The 24,413-nt window shown below is 40.5% G+C and overlaps 2 protein-coding genes across 2 annotated transcripts in view; both read left to right on the plus strand.

Annotated features, from left to right (window-relative positions):
• Positions 1–231: 231 nt before the first annotated feature.
• On the plus strand, positions 232–21,354 carry LOC135471373 (uncharacterized). The gene is made up of 8 exons (XM_064750584.1): positions 232–346; positions 2,795–2,886; positions 4,066–4,182; positions 7,404–7,516; positions 14,196–14,266; positions 17,616–17,770; positions 18,438–18,678; positions 21,227–21,354. Exons 1-7 carry the CDS (start codon positions 321–323, stop codon positions 18,674–18,676), a joined length of 813 nt encoding a protein of 270 aa, XP_064606654.1. The 5' UTR covers positions 232–320; the 3' UTR covers positions 18,677–18,678; positions 21,227–21,354.
• Positions 21,199–24,413, plus strand: part of LOC135471372 (adhesion G protein-coupled receptor B1-like) — a 39,768-nt gene continuing 36,553 nt past the window's right edge. The window contains exons 1-2 of the mRNA XM_064750583.1: positions 21,199–21,583; positions 22,580–22,687. Of these exons, the coding sequence (XP_064606653.1) occupies positions 21,490–21,583; positions 22,580–22,687 (202 nt within the window). The 5' untranslated portion in view covers positions 21,199–21,489. The remainder of the gene's footprint in view (positions 21,584–22,579; positions 22,688–24,413) is intronic.

Genomic DNA, 24,413 nt, shown 5'->3' on the forward strand with positions numbered 1-24,413 from the left:
GCTTCACCGACATCCTGACGAGCATAGTCGCGTACAAGCCGTACGTGGTCATCACATTCATGACACCTGCTGACATCAGCAACATTCACTTACGTGTTGACGAGTACCTGCTAGATGTCCACGGCTTTAACATTACCTATGAGGTGGTGGACAGGGACCAAAGCGTTCGAGAGCATATGTGCTCAGTCCACGATTGTTCCTTCTTGGGCAATTGCTTGGCCAATGCAGATTTCTCCAATTATACCTGCCACTGTTTCAAAGGATACTTTGGTGGCCAGTGCCAATATGGCCCTTACTGTGATCCCAAAAGGAACATAAACATGTGTAAAAATGGTGGAGAGTGTAGGTAAGTCTCGGTAAATTTCGATCTGTCCCGTTTACTGTATGGTCTTTGTTTCTTAAGGTTTTAATTAACAAGTGGTCTCACCCTGTTTGGGGGGCCTTTGTGACGACAGTTGAAGACGATCACTTGTCTTCCAGCACTATATGGTGTGCATATCTGTAAGTCATGTGCTGAAAAAGTACCGGGCACTACGGTTTCCTTCACCCTAACAGCCGACTACCATTGTTACGTATAGGTGACAACATTTGTGAGTGGTAAACCAGGTATATAAATAATTAGGAACTGATATACGAATGTGAGGAGTGACATGTGTACAAAACCTTAGAAGGATATCTAAAAGTAGCTGATTTGCTTCGTACAAGGTTGCAGTGTTCCTGTCATTTATGGATACTTTGCCTACTCATAAAACAATTATGTGAGACAACTGTGTGCAACCTTTAACAGCCATAATGGTTATTTATACCGCTTCTCTTGTATAAAACAAATGTGTACAACCATATATTTACTTATTAGACTGGTGTTTTACGCCGTTCCCAATATTTCGGTTATACGACGGCGGCCAGCATAATGGTGGCAGGAAAGGCAAGAAAGATGAGAAAGAGGCTGCTGAAGACAAAGCACGATTTAAATTGCAGGCATAGTACGTAAACGATGTACATCTACAGCAAAAATGAGAATGCCACAAAAAACTTTTCTTCTACTGTTTTCTCCAGTACAGCATGCAGTTTTTTTTTTCACATATATCTGTGCACACAGAGATATAAAGATTTGTATTTACTGATGTGAAAATATAAAATAATAAACGATTGAGTCTTTCTCAGTAGTGTACATATTCGACTGTAGCTTTAGGCGGTGTTCTGATCGAGCAACTAATTATATCAGTCCTTAAGGGTTTCTCTGTTTCCAGAGAATAAATGCTCACATGTATTCATGCATATGTACATGTATAGGCATGCACCTAATACTCGAGTGAAACAAAAAACGTGAGAATTACACTGATTAACTTTCTGGTCTGAAACCAGTTTCATATACTGGTATATTCAGTAATTAATGTAATCCTATATCGCCTAAACCACCAATCCTGACTGACCCTTGAATAATGAGGATGGCTTATCTTGCTTTATTAGTATACCTGGTTATGAAATTGACATCGAAATTAGCGCTAATTACATGCCTCTACTGATTAACATGTGTAATATGTGTTTATAATATGTATAGTAAAATTGCACCGCAACCACAAATCAATGAAAATAAGATTAAAACTCTTATCCTCAGAGGAACCCCACTATTTTACTAAGGGTGGTTTTGCTTTTAATTCATCTACCTGTAAAGTTTACCGCACTCAAGTAAAATGTCACTTTGACTTTTTTTTGCGGATATGATACAATATTTTTCTTATGTTTTGGAATTTGGAAAATTTTGTGTCCTTTTCCTTTAACAGTCTTCTATCCTGCAACGTTTCAGATATCATCACTTCCCAAATGTATTTGCCTTTACGTTCAGCAATTCTGACAAACCGAAGATGGGTTTATTAATATGCAATTGATAATGTCTTGTTGACCAAACAAGACTGTTCTAGATCGCCCTTTTGTCGATAAAATCAAAGCTTTGCAAGCGAGTTTTGAAAGACATGACTTCCATATTTTATGGACCTGTCTTTGTTACTTTAATACTCTGACAGGTGACTCGCTGTAAGAAGTCGAGAATATCAAACTTACTTATGATGATGTATGACGTTGAAACCATCTTCACCTTCCACTGCACGGCATTTACTTGACCGTCGAGCGAACATGGGTTTCATATCGACTGGGTTTAATTATTCTCTACTCTAGATTTTACCATTTTCTACTCTAGATTTTATTGTTTCCCTCTCTAAATTTTGTTGTTCTCTACTCAAAAGGATTTTACGCATATATCACTCCTCGGCGTACAAAGCGCTATGTTCTTTAGCGTATGGGAGTGAGTGTGAACTTTACCATGTGGCATCAGAATTTGCCGTTTTTAGTCAATATGTAAAATCTAAACCTTAATCTAAACAAAGAAAATCTCAAATTAATTGTTGACATGTTTTGAAACTTGTTCACTTTTTTCGGATAGTGTCATGTTAGCATTTGTATGCATACTTCTGTACTATTTTGTAAGCCTTTGGCGAAAGCTACACACTGCACCGTAATGCTATTTGACAAATCCCCTTCAGCTCCCACACATGGTCGTGTGCATATCAGGTTGTAAATCTATGTTTAATGGCGGCTGTTGACAGTCCATAAAACTGACCACCGCCGTATAAGTGAAGCACGGCGTTAAACACCAATCAGTCAATCGGTCAGTCAAACTACTGGCATCTGATTATGAACTGCGTAACGGGTGATACAGAGCAAATACTCATAATGCTGCTTAAATATATCTCTGAGAGAATTCATACATATATTTATTTCCCTGTCCTGTTTTCAGATACCTTTATGGCTCACTGGTTAATACTTGCGAATGTCCGCAAGAGTTTGAAGGTCCACAGTGCCAGTTTCCTAAGGCTCACATATCCTCAGGTAAGGCGAGCTCAGATCCCGATCTACGCCATAAATAGCTTTACCAGATCCTATTACAGTGTAAGCCCAGTCGACTGGCTTGCTTTTTTTTCTCGTCAAGTTAAATAAAAGACGCTGTTGTTCCAACTTGAAATATTTGGGGCAGGGGTAGCGGGTTATGCCTTAGAGGAAAAATTGCCTACTCCAACTACGAATGTAAGCGTCGAAACAGACATTCGTATACCAGCTGTCAACCTAAATAGAGGTTCCTGGTCAATAATCGCGAGGCCATTTCCAAAACGAGTTCAACACAACCACCAAAGAACTAAGAAAATATATAAAATACCAGCTGGAAATTAAGACGGAATCCCGACTTTATTTTATTTTACCGGTTGACACCATGAACTTTCATTCGGAATCTTCACTTACTATTGGGAATTTCTATATTCACGATGGTAAAGTCTTAGTGACCGGTCGATGACGTCCGTGCAAGAGATGGTCTTCCAAGTTTGATGTTCACCGAAAATCATTTGACTGCCATCATTCTGGCGCCAGACTCTGTTCAACTCTTGTGTGAAAGTATACGTCAGTAATTTGCCCTCTGGTTTCCTCCACTCATAAAACTGACAGGCATCTTATAGGTGAACAATTCTTAAGTATAGCGATAAATAAGAATCAGATAAATGACATGTGTACTAGTTGAATGGGCAGAATGAAACTACACAATGACCAATTAGTTTTGCGCGCTCGAATTCTGTACCCCGTGACTCGGGTTTTGCTTTAAGTTAAGTTACGTTGCGCAATGTCAGTTCTCCGGTAAGGTACAGCGGTTTCCTTGGGGATCTACAAAGAAAAGCAAAATTTCTTTAAAGTAAAAAGGAGTTGAACTCTCGGCAACATAACACACCATTGGAAATAAACAATACTGGCCTTTGTGATAGAAATGATGGCTACATCAAGAAAACATTTGGTTCTTCCCGCCACTGTCTGTCGCCCCATGTACAATGGGATTGCAGGTGAGATTTTACCTGGGCTGTGGTGTAACGTTAGAAGGTCTGTCATGTGCTTGAAAAGGGATGCAAGGTTTCATTCGGGCACTCCAGCTACGTCCAGTCTCAAGCCTTACAGTTGTCATACAAGTGAAAAATATAGCAGCGTTCAACACAAACCATTAAAAAAATGTTTGTGCTTCTCGTGTAGAATGCCTTGTCCTTGGCTGCAGTCAGACGTGTGTCAAGGAGTCGGAGGACAGGTACGCATGTGGATGTGAGGACGGCTACAGGCTGGGCATGGACAACACGACATGTGTGGAGGAAGGTAGGTGCTGCAAGAGAACTGTATAGGGGGTGAGGTGCAAAAATCAGGAGGGACACAATGTACTATAGGGCCATCCGTGCCCGAACGGTTAGATCATGGTTAGGCACAATGACTCAGCAGCCTCTTTTACCAGCCCCAGTAGCACAGTTGGCAGAGTGTCCGCTTCAGGATCGGTAGATCCAGGGTCAATCCTTGATCGAGTCACACCTAAGACTTTAAAAGAGGAAGTTGTAACTTCCTTGCTTGGCGTTTCAGCATGAAGGGGGTAGTGCAACGACTGGTTAACCCGTATCAGTATAACGGCTCGGGCGGGGCTGATTACTTCCCTCCGGTAAGGCGTTTCAGTGAAGCACTAGATAAAAGAGCGGTGGAAATCCGTCCTGCAGCAAGGAGGCACATGACATACACTCTAATGATTCCTCCGTTGTCATATGACTGAAAAATGGTTAAGTACGACGTTAAACCCCAATCACTCACTCACTCAGGAGCCTCTCACCAATGCTGTCGTTGTGAGTTCAAGTCCAGCTCATGCTGACTTCGTCTCAGGTTATACGTGTAAAAGTCTGCCAATAACCTGCGGATGGTTGTGGGTTTCTCATAGGATCTGTCCGGTTTCCTCCCACGATAATGCTGACCGCCGTCGTATGCGTAGAATATTCTTGAGTACGGCGTAAAACATCAATCAAATAAATAAATGAATAATCGAAGTTGCAGTCCATTAGCCCGATTTCATGTCACATTACCAACATCTGTATTCCACTAAAACTTGTTACAAGAAATGAAACTTTACTGGCTTCACTGAAGAGTGTAAAATAAAAGAACCGTAATGCTAATCCAGTGTGCATACTCAAAAACCATCTGCAGAGGTATTTGGCAAGAAATTCTACTGACGTAGACCAATTCATGATGAATTCTTGTATGCAATGTTAAGAAACAAGCGATAAGTAGCAATAATTGCGAATTCCGACAAAATGTTTATGTCGTGTTGCACTTTGTTGTCTGGTTAAGTGAAAAGGCCATACATGAGAACGAAGTATATGTCAAATATCTGACCGAGAGACAGACAGACAGACAGACAGACAGACTTTGCATTAAGAAACTGCTTGGACGTATACAGGGTTTAGATTCAACCGAACTGTCTTGTCATGAAACACGTCTAATGCTAGTCGGCAATCACACTAAGCCCGTTTTCCCCCAAACACCGATCGGAGAAGCCTTACAGTTGCAAGGAGCAAGAATAGGGACACAAAATTCCTTAAAATGAGAAGTTGTCAGCGTACAGTATTCCGAAACGCCCCACACCTCTCAAGACGGGTAGTCGAATAAGAATAGAATATGCGCTATTTCATGCGATTTTAGCGTTCGACTTCATCGCATCATCTGAGCGCGGTTTATGAAACGAACTTGTCTTATTTTTGTTCTAAATGTCAATTCTACGTTTCTGTACCACAAAAAATTTGCATAAATTATGTTGGGTAGGAGAGATGATTAAATTTATTTATTTGATTGGTGTTCTACGCCGTTTTACGCCGAAATTTTCACTTATACGACGGCGCCCAGTCCTATAGTGGGAGGAAACCCACGATCATCCACAGGTTGCTGACACACCTTCACACTTGCGACCAGAGAGGAAGCCAGCATGAACTGGACTTGAACTCCCAGCGACCGCATTTGTGAGAAGCTTCTGGATCAGTGCGCTGTGCTAGCACGCTAACCACCAGGCCATGCAGGCTTCGGGAGAGGATGGAAACGTGGATCTCCATAGAACTGAAAGTCACTGTATCGCACAAGGGAGCGCTGTACCCACCTGGGCCGTGTTAGATAACACATGTTACATAACTGGTAATGTTAGAGCGCGCTTATGTACGGATTGACTTTAATAGGTAAAACTTGACACTAGACCATGCAAGACTACAGTGTCCTGAAAACGCTTTGAGCTGCCAGACGGCACACGGCGATACTGGGCGGTATCGAGTTGGTCTTGCTCACGCCCGTAAAAATCAACAGTATTTGTGAAGTGTTTAGGGGGCAGTAGCAGAAGAACATGATAAACACTGGTGTATATTTCATCCAATGAGTTTACCATGCTGGAGAGTTAACCTGACGCTACCTTAAGATGAATCCATGCCAAGCACATTTATATAAATTTACGCATCAGAGAATGATCAATAACAACATGCGCGTTCTTTACAGCAGATTTGTGTATATAGGCTGGCTGTACGTTAGTCGCACAGTTATGACGGTAAACTTGAATAAAATAGGTCAGCCATAGCCTGATCGGTGTGTCAGCGATGTTTTGTCAACTTAGTCTTGCCTTAAAGATGGGATGTTAACATTGTGGGATCTTGAGTGTATCTGGGCTAAGCAGTGAATAACACTGAAGTCTCATTGATATGCTTCCCTGAGTTAGCTTTAATAACTAATATAATAAAGCTATAGTCACGCATATGTGTAGTTAACCATTGAGGATATTTATAGTTAAATTACATTAACTATATACATGCCCCTTTAAACAGATAAACAAGTGTGGGCACGTGCAATGTTACGTTCAGTGGCCGTGATGATTACTCTTTAGGCTTGAGAGTTAAAAATATGAAATCTCATTGAAGTAAAACGTTGTGCAGGATTTGTTGCACGTTGGAAATTTACCATCAATTAACTTTTGTCACACAAACTTCAAATTACTTCAAATTCTGATCACTGACCTCCTTCAAAACTCGAAAATGAATCTGACTAGATTTAAAACACTAAACATTTTGCATTGCACAGAAAACGGTAGATGTCCCATTCTTCTCATGATGTTGATTCCAGAATCGTAAACCGAAAATAAATATCAAGATCAGTTTTTATAGCCATGGATAACTGTTCATATGTGGAGTAAATTAACTTCAGAACACAGGGAGATTAAGTACAGGTATAGTATCAAATCGTTTTAGTCCGCAAAAGGAGTATGTCGTCTCTATCTGTTAATAAAACAGGGGGCCCCATCTTCTAAGATAGTACCACGTTCATATCTCTACCGTCCATCATAAACTAACAGTACCATCCTCAAATTGTAGCGTGACGTCCACAATCAGAAAATTTAATTTATCCAGAGCAGATTTCCTGACATAGTCCTTCTATTTTGATTAATAAGTTATAGAAGGACACTGGCAGAAATCCCGCGATTACAGCTGATTCCATCATGTGGTTTTAAGCGCACGAATTTTTGTTTCTTCCAGGGCGCCTGCGTGTTGTTGTGGGGGTTTTGATTCATTCGAAAAACAACTCACAAACTGCTATTCCAAGAGAAGAGGTGAATAGCCAGGACTTCTTGACCTCCCTCAAGACAAAGGTAAGGTGTCAGTCAGTATGTCTTCTTTCTGTCAACACGTTACGGCAAAATGCTGACAAGCAATATATGTCCACGACTCAAAGTTAAGGGCAAATCTATTTTGAGTTCCTTGAAGAGTAATCAACCAGCCGACGACAAGAAGCAAATTCAGCTCAAAGCGGAAAGACCGTTTTCACTCGACTGCAAAATGTGTCCTTTATGCACATAGCACCAATTATCGACCTGTGTCAGAACACTGTCTATAGATGGGTGTCAAATTACGTCCACATGAAGGCAGAAATATCCTCTGGGTGAAAAACTACTCTTATCTAAATAATTTAAGAAAAAATGTCAACACGGATATAGGCTAATCAATCAAAAAGATACAACACCAAATAGGTAAGGTTATTGGCTAAGAGCGTGGTGGATGTGTACGCATTGCATATCTGTACACTTAAGTTGGGATGACATTTGGGGCTAATAGTACTGCACGAGACAAGCATTTCCAGAGGAGGCGCACGCCCCGTTTTCCCCCCGATGAACAATATGTGACCCGTGATCCATGTTAAGATTCGTGTTACGGACACAGGAGAGATTTGTTCTTTGACAAATTCACCAGACAAATCGTTTAAGGAAATGATTGGAATTTAATATACTAACAGCGTGGTATCGAGTGTATTACATATGCCACCTCATGCAGTAGACCTTTTATTACGAATTTAGCCTTTTTTTGTTTGCCTGCGATGCTTAGTTTTGTCGCAAATGATGACGATCTAACACGATTGGTGTGCTGCACGGAGTAAGAATAAAAAAGTGGCTCCTTCCCAATGGGGGCCTGGGGAACGACACAACAGCATGAAATATCCACCAAGAAACTGCACCTTCCTAACCCAAACGCCTGGTTTTACATTATCTATATGCCACTGTATTACAATGTTGTAGAATTTTCTTATTTTTACAACGCGGTACGAGATGTTTGAGATTTGCCTGTGGTAATGTTATTGTTCAGGTGATGTTTGTAAAGATTTTGCCTCACTAAGCTATTTTTCACGTAGATGGTGGCTAAAGGTATGAAGGGGACCACATAATGAAAAGCTGAAATATGTCAAATACACAAGTACAGCAAAAAATAACCATGATGTGACAAATAAATTTGTTCAAACTAATGGATGGCTTAATTTGCATAGCAATTTTAATTGAATTGAAACTGTACTGTAAATAAATCCGGATATAGCCATAGAGGAATTTTAGATATAGTTCAATAAAGTAGGAGACTAGTTCAAAAAATAATTACGGGAAATATGTACACACACTACAAGGTATTAAATGAAGGCATATACACTGATGGATAGCCATTTTAATTGACCGGAAGTGACACCATCAGAACCGGAAGTGATCGCATATCTTTTCCAAATAATCGTATTGATGTGGAAGGAACACCACTAAATGTTACAACGAGACAATACTTATGCAACCTGGAAGCGGCGTTATTGAATCCGAGGTGATCACACATTCTTTACAAATGATCCAGAATTCATGGGAGGAACAACATTAAACTACCCAAAGTATGGACATATAACATATCTTTCATCCCATGTATTTTCAGCAAAACTGAGAGTGCTATGAGTCGTATGCAAATGACCGTAGGAAATTGAAACATACCACATCCGACAGTCCAATGATCACTGGAACCCCGTATCGCTACTTGTAGCTATATTTAACCTTCATCTCTATTAATATTTGATATATATATATTTAGCCTTTATTTCTATTAATACTTGATGCACATGTATTCCCTATTTAAAATATGCATAGCACGACTCTGACGGACACCTGAAACAATTTTCATTGATGAATGCTGGTTATACAGTTCGCGCGAGGATATCAGTTGACAGGCTCCAAATAGCAACCGTCTATTGTGAGGGTGATTAAAGCTAGAGTAAAGAGCTATGCATGCGCTGTAGAGAGTATGATGAAACATAAATACCTCGCTTTATTATTATCCAGAATTCTACATTACTCAACTGGAAACAGAGATCTGATATGTGACACTGTAGTAAAAATCTCAAATACATTTATCTGGAGTATTGGGAAGAATTACGTCGGGTCCCAAAAACACTGGTGTGTAAAAAAAACATATTCTTGTTACACTACTGCTTTGTTCCCCGAACACAACTGTACAGAGACAGTGGTGTATTACACAAGATAACAGAATAGCTTGGATCGACTAGTTTTAGGCACGCACTGACTCCTGTTGAGAATTGTATCTATTTCTGGATTAATCTGTGCTTTACGTCCTCTCCTTCCAAGTGGGTTCAAGGCCATACCCAAGTTGGTCAGACCTGTTTGATGACCATTGGTTTAGGAAATAATAACACATGGCTATTGTGCATGTTACTCATGTAATTCCACGGAAAGGTCAGCCTTGTGCTTAACTATAGTGTTTTATGGGCTTATCGGCATAACAAGATTACCTGAGGACACTGTCAACCCAGACCCGATGATGCCCTGGCGAAAGTATTGTTATCAATACGGTTAGCTCACTTTTGCCTGTACTACCCCCGACAGTCAACATTTTCAAATGGACCGAGATTGGTTCAACAGTTAAGTCAGCTTGATTGGTCGGGAGGAGCCCACAATCAAGTTTCTGGCAGCTAGGAGAGTGCAAATTGCAGAAAGAAGAATATTTTTACGGGCGTTTCGAACCAACCCCACCACTCCTAACGTCCCATTTATGAAAGGTGCATTGATATAGGACAAAAGCCCCAAATTTTTACTATGGTTTTATTCTAAATTTATTTCATTAATTGTCGCTTTCCATGATTAGACAATCTTAGAGAAACAGTTTTGTTTATTTATTTATTTCATTTGTGTTTTACGCCGTACTTATGAATATTTTTTCTGTACGGCAGCGGCCAGTATTATGGTGGGAAGAAACTGGGCAGAGCTAGCGAAAAAACCCACCGCAATCCGCAGGTTTCAGTTAGACCTTCACACATACAAAACAGTTTTGACCCGAGGCTGAAACACACCCCAATCACTAGAGAGCAAGTTGTTAACTGCTGAGGAAGAGATTTCAGACTTGTCAGCAATGATACAGAGAAGGCCCTGAATGACTCATTGTAAACGTAGACTATCGCTGTGACACGCTGCCTTCAGTTTTAGGTTTGTAATAAAACAACTAGTGACACTATTGCTCCTATTCGTCAGTGACTATATTAAAATTCCTATTTAAAGAACGGAAGAAAACCAGCGTATCGCGAATAAAGCAATTTATTCCGCCTCTTTCTTTGCAAAAACTACTTTCGTAGCACCCCCTAAGACGTAATTGGATTTACACGAAAATTGCGTTTCTGGGCACCCTTTACAAAATAACCTTAAAATGTGGCTCTTATGTTACCCTGGCCTACTATGTATAGTTTCTTTAGATATCCAGATGCTTCTATCCACAGCATCATTGATGAAACACACCTCATGTTCAATCGATCGAACATAGCAACAAAAGGTGGGGACGGGGTTGTCCAGACAGAAATAGACGTTAGTAACGTGATCACCATGGATTCTTATGCCCTGGCGGAATAAAACCACGAAATATCCACCTGTTCGGTTTAAAAGCCCGTAGTATGATGTAAATGGTAATTACAGTGGTCGTGCTAATAAGTTTTGGGTGTGTGCAGGTGGCGGGGGCGGGGGTGCGTTAATGGCGGTGGTCATGCCCATATTCCCTACACAACCCTCTCCAGCTGTACGTTCGAAGAAATGTTCGGTACCGTCTATGGCAAGGCAAAGTGACTTCTCCCTGCGTTAATTTCCTTCATCACCCATTGCTTTTATGGCCGTTATATAAAGGAAATAGCCTCAAGGATAGACGACAAGCACCCGTGAAACGAAGAATCAGATTACGCTTCCTCCCATTAGCGGCGATCTTCAAAGGCAAAACATTCAAATCGATATCAAATCAATATCATAATTTTAAAAGAAGCAAAACAACAAGCAATATCTCGAAAAATATTAAATTAATTGCCAAAAGTAGTCAGTTTTTCATGGTAAGGACATAAATTTCATCTCTAATTTGTATTCTAAACCCAAATATTAAAATGCCAACATTGCCGAAATGATATTATGTTAAATGCTGTAAGATATGAGCCCCACAGTATTGAAATGTTACGACGTTAAATGACTGTTTGCAAGTTGTCCAATTACAAGATTTAACATTTATAATACAGCAAAATGATATCTAATAACGTTAATTTGACATAGATAATGGTAAATTACAACATTCTCCCATAATTTTAATTATGAGACCGCTTTGGTGGTCTAATGGTTAGAACTCTTCCTTGAAATAGAGAGACCCGGGATCAAACCGGCGTCTGGCCATACTAAAATACCTTTAAAAAGGTGCTTGCTGCTGCCTCGCTTGGTACTCGGCACTGAGAGGTTAAAGCAAGGAAACAGGACTGGTTTGCCCGTAATGTGACTGTGAGTTGTCGTGTCCGTTGCCTTCGGCATGAGTCTTCAGTGGCGGCAATAGTTTGGCGGAAAGATTCATATATTGAAGACACAATATATGAACACACATCTAATGACTCGTCGTCGTCATATGTCTGAAAAATTACGACCTTAAACCACAAGCATACATTCATTTAATTATTCATTATAAGTTTATAAGGTATAAAAAAAACGTAACATTATAAACACTTTCCGTCCTCCGCCACTGCCAGAGTGTCGGATTTAACATTGGTGCAGTTATATATAACATTTCATATAAAAGAGATAATGGATTTTAAGCAACAATAAAAGAAATGCTATAATTAAGAGATACTGTACGATAAAAGTCTTCCCACCGTAATGCTGGCCGCTGTCGGATGAGTAAAACATTCTTAAGTACGGCGTAAAACACCAATCAAATAAATAAATAAATATAAATTGGTAACTTTGGCCTCGTGTTTGGTCTCTCTCAAAATTCCTGCATAATTTCCGTCCCCTTTTCCAGTGTTGCGTAAGGACGTTGCAAGATACTTGATCATCCTATATAGTAAATACGTACGTTGGAAGGTCTGCCAGCAACCTGCAAATGGTCGTGGGTTTCCCCCGGGCTGTGCCCGGTTTCCTCCTACCATAATGCTGGCCGCCGTGGCATAAGTGAAATATTCTTGAGTACGGTGTAAAACACCAATCAAATAAATGAATAAATAAATATATAGTAAATATATGACATAAGGAGGGGATTAACACATTTAAAATCCCAATAAACTTAGAATCGTGTTGCTGACCTGCGGTGGATGTTGTTCTTAATTTTTCCTTTAAACATTACATTCATATAATTAGTACTGAGCTTTGCTCCTGAATGTGTTATTTCTGATGCTCAATAAGGCATCAAACATTCCCTGCATGACTGTTTACACTTCGCTCATGTCCGACAAACTGAATGTTCTACACAAATGACACTATATATGTAAATTTTTGATAACGTCGCTGGCGGTGCTTTCATTGAATATTTGAAAGCATTTGGCCAATATCATAAAATACGATTCTTATATATCTATGTACAGATTTTCTAGAATATATTTTTAAAAACAAGAATTTAATTTTTTGACATGACGTTGAAGTTGTTTTTAGCTGGTTTTTAAATATGTCAGTTTATATTTGTATTTGATTCTTGTGTTATTTTGGTGTTATATGGTTATCCCATCGAATACCATTTTCTGTTTCCTAGCTTAGACATGCTCCCCCTACGATAGAGCTGAAATATTACCAAAGTGCATGATGCACTTCTTCTGAATTAGTGTTTTAATAAGGAGAAACAACGTCCTTGGAGATGTTGGACGTCATGAAAATGATGCCCTAACAATGGTCACTTTATAGCTAATTACACTTTATAACTGTTACAGGTTTGTCTTACTCTAAAAACTTTGAATTACGGCCTTGTGTTTGATGCTATTGTATGTTGAATGTGATAACAACACAGCATTTTGAGTAATTCTAGACCAGTTTCGCCTGATATATTGCAATTAACATCTATACACTTTTGATTTTGCCTAATTCTGCGTAGCCAATGGTGTTAAAGGACGTGTACTGGGCTGCTATTTAAGAATTTACATGAACAGTTACAATAAATTTTAAACTGAGGTAAACTGACGCGAGGCCGTATTTCACCGGTTATAGGTGGAACCATTTGACAATTATCCCATTACCGTCTCTGCCCTAATAATAATTTAAAACAGTTGGTGGATCTTGTTGGGAAAAACCAGTTGTATTTAGGCTAACAGGATTTCTAAAATATGAAAAGGAAACGATTAATGAAAATACCACATTAAGAACGAAATTTGATTGACATGAATATCACCCACCTTTGTGGATAAAGTTACTGATATCAGTCAATAGTATGTTTCTTGCCCTTTCATGCGGCAATTATAGTAAAGACAAGATAGGTGAAACGCCGTATACGTCCATGCCCATTAACTATACACTAACAGTTACGTTCCCAGAAATTAATTTAATTTAAATTAGTGTCTTGGTGTGGCATATCTGGGGCATGATGACATGGGGTTATTCAGGACATGTTATGTGTCATGCTGCTGTAGTAGGCCTAATTTTCAGACATCCATTTCTAAATGGCTTGATATTGTACCCTGTGGCACGTATATGGAGATATGCCTTATACACAACTCGACTAATGCATCATATTCTTGCTCAACAGGTGTCGGAGGCCTGTGACCATTGGGGGTCTGGAGTATGTGACATATCCCGACTAGACGTTAGCTCATTTAGGTAGGTGAACAAGAGTCGTCCTAATGGACACATGTGACAATACCTAATGTTAAAACACATTTCCGTAAGTAAGATCTTAATTATCACGCTGTATCCCGATACCATAAAACAAAACCAACATCTACAGACTCATCTTGACGACTACATATGGCGACCATATGACGAGCTCTTCCTTGCAACAACATTACGGGCTCTTCCTGACGACCAAATGACGGGCTCTGGCGATTATGACAGGCTCATCTTGACGACTACATGGCAGAATCTTCCTGGCGACCATATGGCGAGCTCTTCCTTACGACAACGTGACAGACTCTTCCTAACGACTATATGGGTGAGTCTTCCTGACCACTACATGTATATGAAGACTCTTCCTGTGGACTATATGACGGGCTCTTCCTGACGACTATATGGGGGGAGGGCTCGTCCCGACGACTATATGACCAGTTCTTTCTCGCGACTATATGACGGATTCTTGCTGACGACTAGACCTATATCACAGATTCTTCCTGGCAATGGTATGATGGGCTCTTCCTAACGACTATATGACGGGCTCTTCCTAACCACTATATGACAGGCTCTTCCTAACAACTATATGACGGGGTATGACTATATAGGTAGGCTCTTCCTTTACGACCGTATGACGGGCTCTTCCTGACGACTATATGACTGGCTTTTCCTGAAGATTATATGACGACTGTATGACGAGCTCTTTCTAGTCACTATATGAAATATAAGCGTCAAGTCCGACTGACGACTACATGACCGGCTCTTCCTGGCGACTATATCGTAAGCTCTTTCTGACGACTACATGATAGGCTCTTTCTGAAGATTATATGACGGGACCCTTCCTGACGACTTAATGACCGGCTCTTCCTGACAACTAAATGACGAGCTCTTCCTGACGACTATGACAGGCTCTTTCTGACGACTATATGACGGGCTTCTCCGGATGACTATATGACGGGATCTTCCCGACGACTATATGACCGTCTCTTCCTGGCGACTATACGACGGGCTCTTCCTGATGATTATATGACGGACTTTTCCTGATGACCATATGACGGGCTCTTTCCGACGACTATATGACTGTCTCTTCCTAGCGACTGTATGGCGGGTTCTTCCTGACGATTATATGACTGACTTTTCCTCACCTTTATATGACGACTATACGACGGGCTCTTCCTGACGACTATATGATGGGCTCTTCCTGACGACTGTATGACGTGCTCCTTCTGACGATTATATGACGGGCTCTTCCTGACGACTATATGACAGACTCTTCCTGACGACTATATGACGGGCTCTTCCTGACGACTATATGACGGGCTTTTCCCGACGACTATATGACGGGCTATGACGGGCTCCTCCTGACAACTCTATGACGGTCTCTTCCTGACGACTGAATGACAAGCTCTTCCTGACGATTATATGACGGGCTTTTCCTCACCATTATATGACGACTAGATGATGGGCTCTTCCTTTACGACTGTATGACGGGCTCTTCCTGATGATTATATGACGGGCTTTTGCTGACGATTATTTGACGACTGTACGACGGGCTCTTCCTGACGACTAGATGAGGGGCTCTTCCTGACGACTGTATGACATGCTCCTTCTGGCGACTATATGACAGACTCTTCCTGCCGACTATATGACGGGCTCTTTCTGACGGCTGTATAAAGGGCTTTTCCTGACGACTGTATGACAAGCTCTTCCTGACGATTATATGACGGCTTTTCCTCACCATTATATGACGACTATATGACGGGCTCTTCCTGACGACTAGATGACGGGCTCTTCCTGTCGATTATATGACGGGCTCTTCCTGTCGATTATATGACGGGCTTTTGCTGACGATTATTTGACGACTATATGACGGGCTCTTTCTGACGGCTGTATAAAGGGCTTTTCCTGACGACTGTATGACAAACTCTTCCTGACGATTATATGACGGCTTTTCCTCACCATTATATGACGACTATATGACGGGCTCTTCCTGACGACTAGATGACGGGCTCTTCCTGTCGATTATATGACGGTCTCTTCCTGTCGATTATATGACGGGCTTTTGCTGACGATTATTTGACGACTATATGACGGGCTCTTCCTGACAACTAGATGACGGGATCTTCCTTTACGACTGAATGACGGGCTCTTCCTGTTATTTATATGACGGGCTTTTGCTGACGATTACTTGACGACTATATGACGGGCTCTTCCTGACAACTATATGACGGTTTTTTCCAGGCGACTATATGACAGACTCATCCTGCTGACTATGACGGGCTCTTCCTGACAACTGTATGAAGGGCTCTTCCTGACGACTGTATGACGGGTTCTTCCTGACGATTATATGACGGTTTTTTCCTAACAATTATGTGACGACTATATGTCGGGCTCTTCTTAAGACTATATGACTGTATGACCTGAGGACTATATGGCGGGCTCTTCCTGACGACTACATGATTATATGACGACTATATGACGAGCTCTTCCTAACGACTATATGAAAGGCTCTTCCTGACGACTGTATGGCGAGCTCTTCCTGACAACTATATGGCGGGCTCTTCCTAATGATTATATAACAGATTTTCCCGGCGACTCTATGACAGGCTATGACGGGCTCTTCCTGACGACTAGATAACGGGATTTTCGTGACGACTGTACATTTATAAAGCAGACTCCTGACGACTGTACAACTATATAACAGACTCTTCCTGACGACTTAATGACCGGCTCTTCCTGACAACTAAATGACGAGCTCTTCCTGACGACTATATGACAGGCTTTTCCTGACGATTATATGACGACTATATGACGAGCCCTTCCTAGCGACTATATGAAAGGCTCTTCCTGACGGCTATATGACGGGCTTTTCTGACGACTACATGACGGGCTCTTCCGTACGACTATATGACGGATGGGCTCTTCCTGACGACCATATGGCTGGCTTCTTTTGACGACAATATGACGCTCTCCTCCTGACGACTATATGACGGGCTCTTCCTGACGGCTACATGACGCTCTGTCCTTCAATGAACCGCATGATGGGATTTTCCTTACCCACTGTACATTTTAAAATTCAGAACATATAAATTTAGAGGCAGTTTCCCATAGTCCTTCCATTGAGCCTTATTTCAATGTATTTTTTATTCTCCGCCTTTAAACCTGACCGCTTAGGTAAGCGTGTAAATGAATAGAAAGGAAATGTATAATTCAAATTGCACCGATTTTTCACCAGCCTTAAACCTAATGGTACTACGTTTTCATTATTTGAGCGACAATGTAAAATAAAATATAAATGACCTTAATTGATTGAATGGACACATTTATTCCTTTGTTTACTCAGAAACACCACAGGAGGGTACTTACTGGAATTTTACTTTTACTGTGAAAAGTCTGATATCCAGAAGGTGGAAAATGGAATCCGCATTTTGGTGTCTGGGGGATCCATTTCTCCATTCGTGATCAATCAGCAGTACCTGGAGATACGGACAGAGCCAGGTGAGTGAACCAGCTTTAGTAACTAAAGCAATTATCTTGGACACTTGGCAGTTTAAGAACGTTGCTAGTCTCGATCCTTAATGGGTCTTCTCTGCTGTCTTATTGTCATCTCACCTGCTAATAACTGCCTATTAAATTTTGATTGTGGAAATTATCTGGGCTTATTTTGAAACAGACTTAATTTTAGAGAGCAGATTACGGTGAAAATGAAAAACACGGTGCGCATAAAACAGAATGATCTTTCCTTCAAGGTGAACGTCATCTATAAACATAGAAGATAATGTAATATACAACAGAACAGAGAGTAAAACCAGAGCAGTGACTACACTGTGATAGTTGTCAGTTCACGTGTACCTCTGATACGCGGCCGCTCTAATCAGTTTTACACAGTTACGGTTTTATTCTAACTATTCATGTACGTGTAATTGCTTAAAAAGGAGCAACTTATATAGCCTCTAACACTAATTTTTACCTAATTCTGCTGCTATAATTGTTTGCTGATGTTAATTGCATTTCATTAGATGTCACCGATTTAGAAACTCAGGTGCTTGTTGTATTTTTGTCGATATACAAATCTGGATCGATGGATGAACATATCTGCCAGGCTCATTAAATTACCTAATCAGACATTTGTGATTGTTCAGTGTGTCTGTATTTATTTCTACAGCTCTACATTTGTTGGATGTTCAGAATTACGATAAACGGCCAGCTATTCAAGGTCAGCTTCTGACGCTCGTCTGCACTGCACGTGGATCGGAATTTTTAAACTTTCGATGGTTCAAAGATGGTGCTCTGGTCAGAACGGACTTGGCCAATCGAAACGCCTGGGAGCAACGTGTGCCAGCAACAGTTCACGAGACACAACTTGACATACTCAACATAGGAAAACGTCACACCACTCGATAAAGGTACGAGTTCAGGAATATGACAGCACTGCACGAGGTATGACTAAGATTATACCTAAGCAAGCACAATCCCCAGTTAGGTTAAACCAAAGTCTTCAACTCTAGTAGCCTTGTTCACTTACGTACTGTGAGACAAATGAGATCACGCCAAACACCATAATAAATTGCCTTTTTATCAGCCTTGAGGAAACCGTATTTTTGTCCGAGTGTCAGCACTAAAACAATCGGAAAACAGAATGTGATTGATAATATTTTATTTACTTGCCGTAAATTGTGTTTCGAGCCTTGCCATCAGACAGCTACATGTCAGCTGTTACATTTTTTCCTCTTGTAAAACTGGTTCATTCTACTCTTCAGTTCTTGGAGAAGCATTTCGTAAACATTTACGGAATGTGTGTAAAACATATACATTAATCTCTGAGCGTTTACTTGATATTCTGCTCAGTGTATGGAGTATATTGAAATAGGGTAATGCTTGACTGTGTATCTATTACAAGAATCATCCAATGTGGCCTGGAAACAGAAATGTGCTGAGCAACTCAGATAATGGTTTTATATATATATATATATATATATATATATATATATATATATATATATATATATATATATATATATATATATATATATATATATATATATATATATATATATATATATATATTATTTTTGTGTTCCAATTGTTCACTGAGGAAATGAGGATCAATGTAGTTTAAAGTCACTTTACGTTCCAATAAGAAAGATGAGCGTTTTGTGCGTTTATACCTTAGAACACACCCTAAATTAAACAGAAAGAAATGAAAACAAAAGATTTTGTGTATCCTCTAAGGCTGTATTTGCTCAATTAAAATCCTAAGTCGTATAAGCCGAGGTCAAACCTGGTCTGACGTCAATGTGTAGTGGACAGATCTGAACGTGTTGATATTCATCTGACAGAACACTGTTCTAGTTTGTTAGATTCTTGGCTTGTATTCTTAAACGGATCAGAACTCAATTAAGATACAAGCAAAGAAGAAAAAACGTAAATTTTGACAGACAAAAAGAAACTAATTTTTTCCATTTATTCTCAGCTCTCTTGTTAAGATAGTAATATTCAAAGGTATTCTGTCATACTTTGCTTTGTAAACCCGGTATGTTATTTACATTGGACGAATTGTGGATACAAGCTGTGAATGGCTCGAGTCTGGTGTTCTGGTATGGACATACTGTCATCAGGGGTTTGTGGTCCTTAAACTCTGGCGATGATTTGATTCCTTGCACTCGAGGATACTGGCCTATAAGCCCTTTAACGGAGTGGAAACTGTGTCGGTGATATAGCTGGCTTATTGATCCGTTCGGCCCGTTCTAAGATAGCGTGTCTTTTGTGTCTTGATCTGTCGTTTAGCATGTCAGGTTAATGGCTATGTGTCATAGATGACCATTTAAGTATAATATACACTTCCTGTTTTGTTCAGTTTCAAAGCAAACACCGGTATAGGAGTTAGCCAATACACCAAGAGAAACAACCCACGTGCATGTGGCTGTATATAGCAGTTTTCCTTTATATTTTTGTGTCATTGCTCTGTGCCTATATTGGTTTGTTGAAGTTGAAATATCACATGTCTCTGCACGCATGTAAAAGGGCCTGTCACTGCCAAGACACTGGCCGCACAGAGAGGAATTACCAGGGGAACCATTCAGTTGTGCGTCACTAGATATGATTATATACAATTTAAATGGGCTGTATTTAGTTTCTGTTACTACGCATTTTTGCTAAGCGACACATTTATGTTGTTGACGCTAAAACATGAAATTCTCAGATCTCACTTCACGTGAAATTGAATGTTTCACTGAAACCATGCATTCGAACGGTGCACTTGGCGGGCATTGCTAAAGAACGATGATACATCTGCGGTTATGGTTCTTATAGTTGCATACAGTTTAAACAGTTTGTTTTCAGTTTGTATCTTGCAACATTACAGAGAAATGATGTTGTTAAAGATATTGATGTTTCCTTTCTACAAGTCAAAACTGATTTTATTTCTGATAAATCACTTGACGTGAAGCATTTAAAAAAAAAAACGTTTTACCCACATTTTTGGTTAGCGTGCCAGCGCGGTGCAAGGCCCCGGGATCACGAAGCGATCATAGATTTAAGTCAAAATTTCAGATCATTTTAAAATTCATATTTCTGATGTAACAAGGTCAAAATATTGCTTTACAACGTAAATTCTAGGTAAGTTATTCTTCAACAAATTTGAACAAAAATAACTGACAGGAATACACCAAAATTACTGATTAAAGTTTTGATTAAAGGTAGGATTGCTTCGTGACCAGCAGCCTCTCATCAATGCGGACCAGCTCATGGCTTCCTCACCCGGCGCATATGTAGGTCTTCCAGAAATCTGTGGATGGCCATGGGTCTCCTTCAGACCATAATGCTGGCCGCTATCGTATAAGTGAAATATTCTTGAGTACCGCGTAATACACCAATCAGATAAATAAATCACTAAGTTTTCACAGTCGCGGTTAGAGTAACTAACATTTATATGCCGTCTTCTTTCCACTTCAGGCGTTTTCACTTGTGAGGTGAGAGACTACAACCAAGTGGAAAATAAGTCCATTGGTGTGGAGGTGATTGAACCGCCGTCTGTAGAAGTAAACACTCTCTCTGCCACAGTCATTTATAACTCTCCCCTCAGCTTGAACTGCCTGTCACCGGAAGACACGAGGGGGTTGTTTAAGTATGCCTGGTTCCGGGCACAGAAACCACTGGATCCGGGAGAAAACGAAGAGGTGGTGGAAGATTTAGTGCCCACTGGCGCACGGCTAACGATGAAAGCTGTCCGGATATCCTCGAACTACAGCTGTGTCGTCACCAACCAGGCCGGGGACTCCAGCTTAACGATAGTGGTTTACGTCGTCAGCAGTAAGTCTATCTCCTCCGGTTAGCTCACATGTGTGAGACAATGGATAAACTCCCAATCACATTAACTGTTGTCAAACGCTTCCACATAAAACACTGAACAGCGTTTGATGTGACTGCTCGGGAGCGCAATATTTCAAATTTATTGGATAAAGGCAGTTCGCTCTTTAATGAGGAAAGTTAAATGTCAACCATTGCCTGTGCCCACCGTTGTCGTAAATATTGCCGATAGTTACGGCCACCATAAAATGTTTTCACTTTTAATTGCTAATTTATTTTCCAATTTCTGACTGTTTATTACCATTGTTACCGGACAGCTCGCGGGTTTATTTCCGCCCGTGTTTCCAGTGGGCTATTATGAGGCTTCCTTCACCTAGTAACGACATGGTATCATATACGGAAATAAGTACGGTGTGAGACACCACTGAAATACTGAGTTTATTCAGTTGAATGTTCATGGCTCGCTCTGTATTCTGTCTTCATTATTCCGTGAAAACTCTTCGTTAACAGCAAATTAAATCTTCAGTGACGCAACATCACTGGTTTAACTCAACACAGCCACAGCCAGCAAACAAGCATTTACTTACAAATACGTTACTGGCATCTCCATGAATGCAACCATGCTCGTCAACTCTCCATATGTAAAACACAGTCATGCTTCAAAGTAAAACCTGCTTATGCTACAAAATGGTAGAAATTAATCCACCTTACCCGAACACACATGTAGAGCACGTGATCACATTCAGGCAGCGCAAGCAGCATTTTTTATACATTATGGAAACTTGAAATAATTCACAGCAGGTCAGCATTGTATTTTGTTTTAGTTCTAGCTACAAAAGGGTTGAAAATGGTTCCACTTAACCTCAAACACCAACAGGGCCCCTACAGAGTAAGACACCTTTAGAGCAAGAGCATAACTCAGTAATCAGTAAGAATCTGAGGGTGATGGATCCGTTGATTACGTTGTGTCATTCAGATATTTTGATTTCTTGACATTAGGGAACGACAGTGAGCGCATGTGCAAGGAGGAGTTTCTGGGCGGAACGCGCTGGGTGTCCACTGCTCCTGACGGCTTTGATGAACACCGCTGTCCGCAAAAATCCAGAGGTAAGAAAACGGTGTCCAGCATTTTTGATATATTTCAGTGTTGTCGTTCTTGTTTAGGTAAGCTTGATATCATTTCAGGTCCTGTCCAGGTAAATGCATACTCCCCATCCCGATATGAGGTATGAGTGAAGTCTTAAAACTACTGTTTAGGTACTGTCTTGTTGTGCCATTTACCAGAAGGATATCTGGTTGACTGGACGTCAGATCAGTATGATTGGTTGAGGCGTGTTCTGTTTTCTCGAGTATAGTGATGTATTTATTTGATTGGTGTTTTACGCCGTACTCAAGAATATTTAACTTATGCGACAGCGGCCAGCGTTATGGTGGCACGAAACCGGGCACAGCTCGGGGAAACCACGATCATCCAGCTGATTGCTGAAAGTCCTTCCGTACGGCCAGGGAGGATGCGTTGGACAGATGAGCTGAACTCACAGCGACCGCATTGCTAAGAGGTTTCTAGGTCATTGCGGCGCACTGGCGTTCTAACTCCTTCGGTCAGCATGTCTTGCTCCATTCAGCGCGTACTATATGCGTCCTGCATGCTTGGTACAGCATGCACTAAACATCGTCATCCATAAAGTATGCCCTTAATATGATCCACACAACGTACGAGATTCATACAGCATGCATACAGTACGCATGCTCCGTTCATGTGCTGCATTTAGCATGTCCTATACAATGCTCCCTACAGCATGTCCTATTTAATGCTCCATTCAACGTCTCCTGTATACGGGCTCAATACAACATGTCCTCGGCCCGGTTGTTCGAAAGTGTATTAGCTAATCCTGGTATTTAGTCATATTTCATATTTAAATTTTTAGCCAAGCTCAGCATCCAGTGACGCTCTCCAAAGTCAAAGTATAACAACAGCAGTTTTAGTCTATATTTAATACAATGTTTCACAATTGTTTTTAGGATAAGTACAAAATTGAAGACTTGGCTTAAACATAAATCTGGTATTAAGTCTTAAACCAGTTTTGAACAACCGGGCACACTGGGTACACGTTACCCATACAGCATGTACTATACACGTGATGTTTGCGGTATTACCTATATCATGTATATCACGCAGAATTATCGAGCAATGACGCTTACGAACAGCTTTCCTTGTATATTGCATGCGCCACGCGCCCAACCAAGCAGTATGATTTATCTTCCCAAAGCCGGGGACTCCAGCTTAACGAAAGGAATCCTTTTGTACGATGTCGGTACGGTTGTCATGAAAAGGAATTTTTCACGGGCGTACAGTCATAAATACTTAACAGACGAGACGATTTTGTTAGAATATAATCAGCAGGGGTGAAAACAGTAAACGCTGTTTACGTACTTTACTGGTTACATTCTCAAATATTAGGCTTTCACATTATGTTTGTATATAATACAGAAATGACAAGTATCGATGAGTTAATAATCTGTAGTTAGTCAGTGTTCAATTTTCTACATGTAATACTCCTCGTTATTTTAATCAGGATTTCCGTTAGATCCTAGTCTGAGTATATGTCTGTTGGCTTAAAGTAATTTTTTAAAACTAAGAACTACGGCCTGAAATATTTCTATACGGTACGGAAATAAACTTTACAGCGCTTGCGCTAGATTTCTGGAAGCTTTGGAAGAGGAATACATGGAAATGCATTCTGACAGGAAGAGCCCAGAGGAATCCCACCACCATTCGCAGGTGTAAATAATCAATAGAGCCATAACATATGCTGCCTAAGTAACATGTGCA

The sequence above is a fragment of the Liolophura sinensis genome, chromosome 7 (assembly GCF_032854445.1).
Source record: "Liolophura sinensis isolate JHLJ2023 chromosome 7, CUHK_Ljap_v2, whole genome shotgun sequence".
NCBI lineage: Eukaryota > Metazoa > Mollusca > Polyplacophora > Chitonida > Chitonidae > Liolophura > Liolophura sinensis.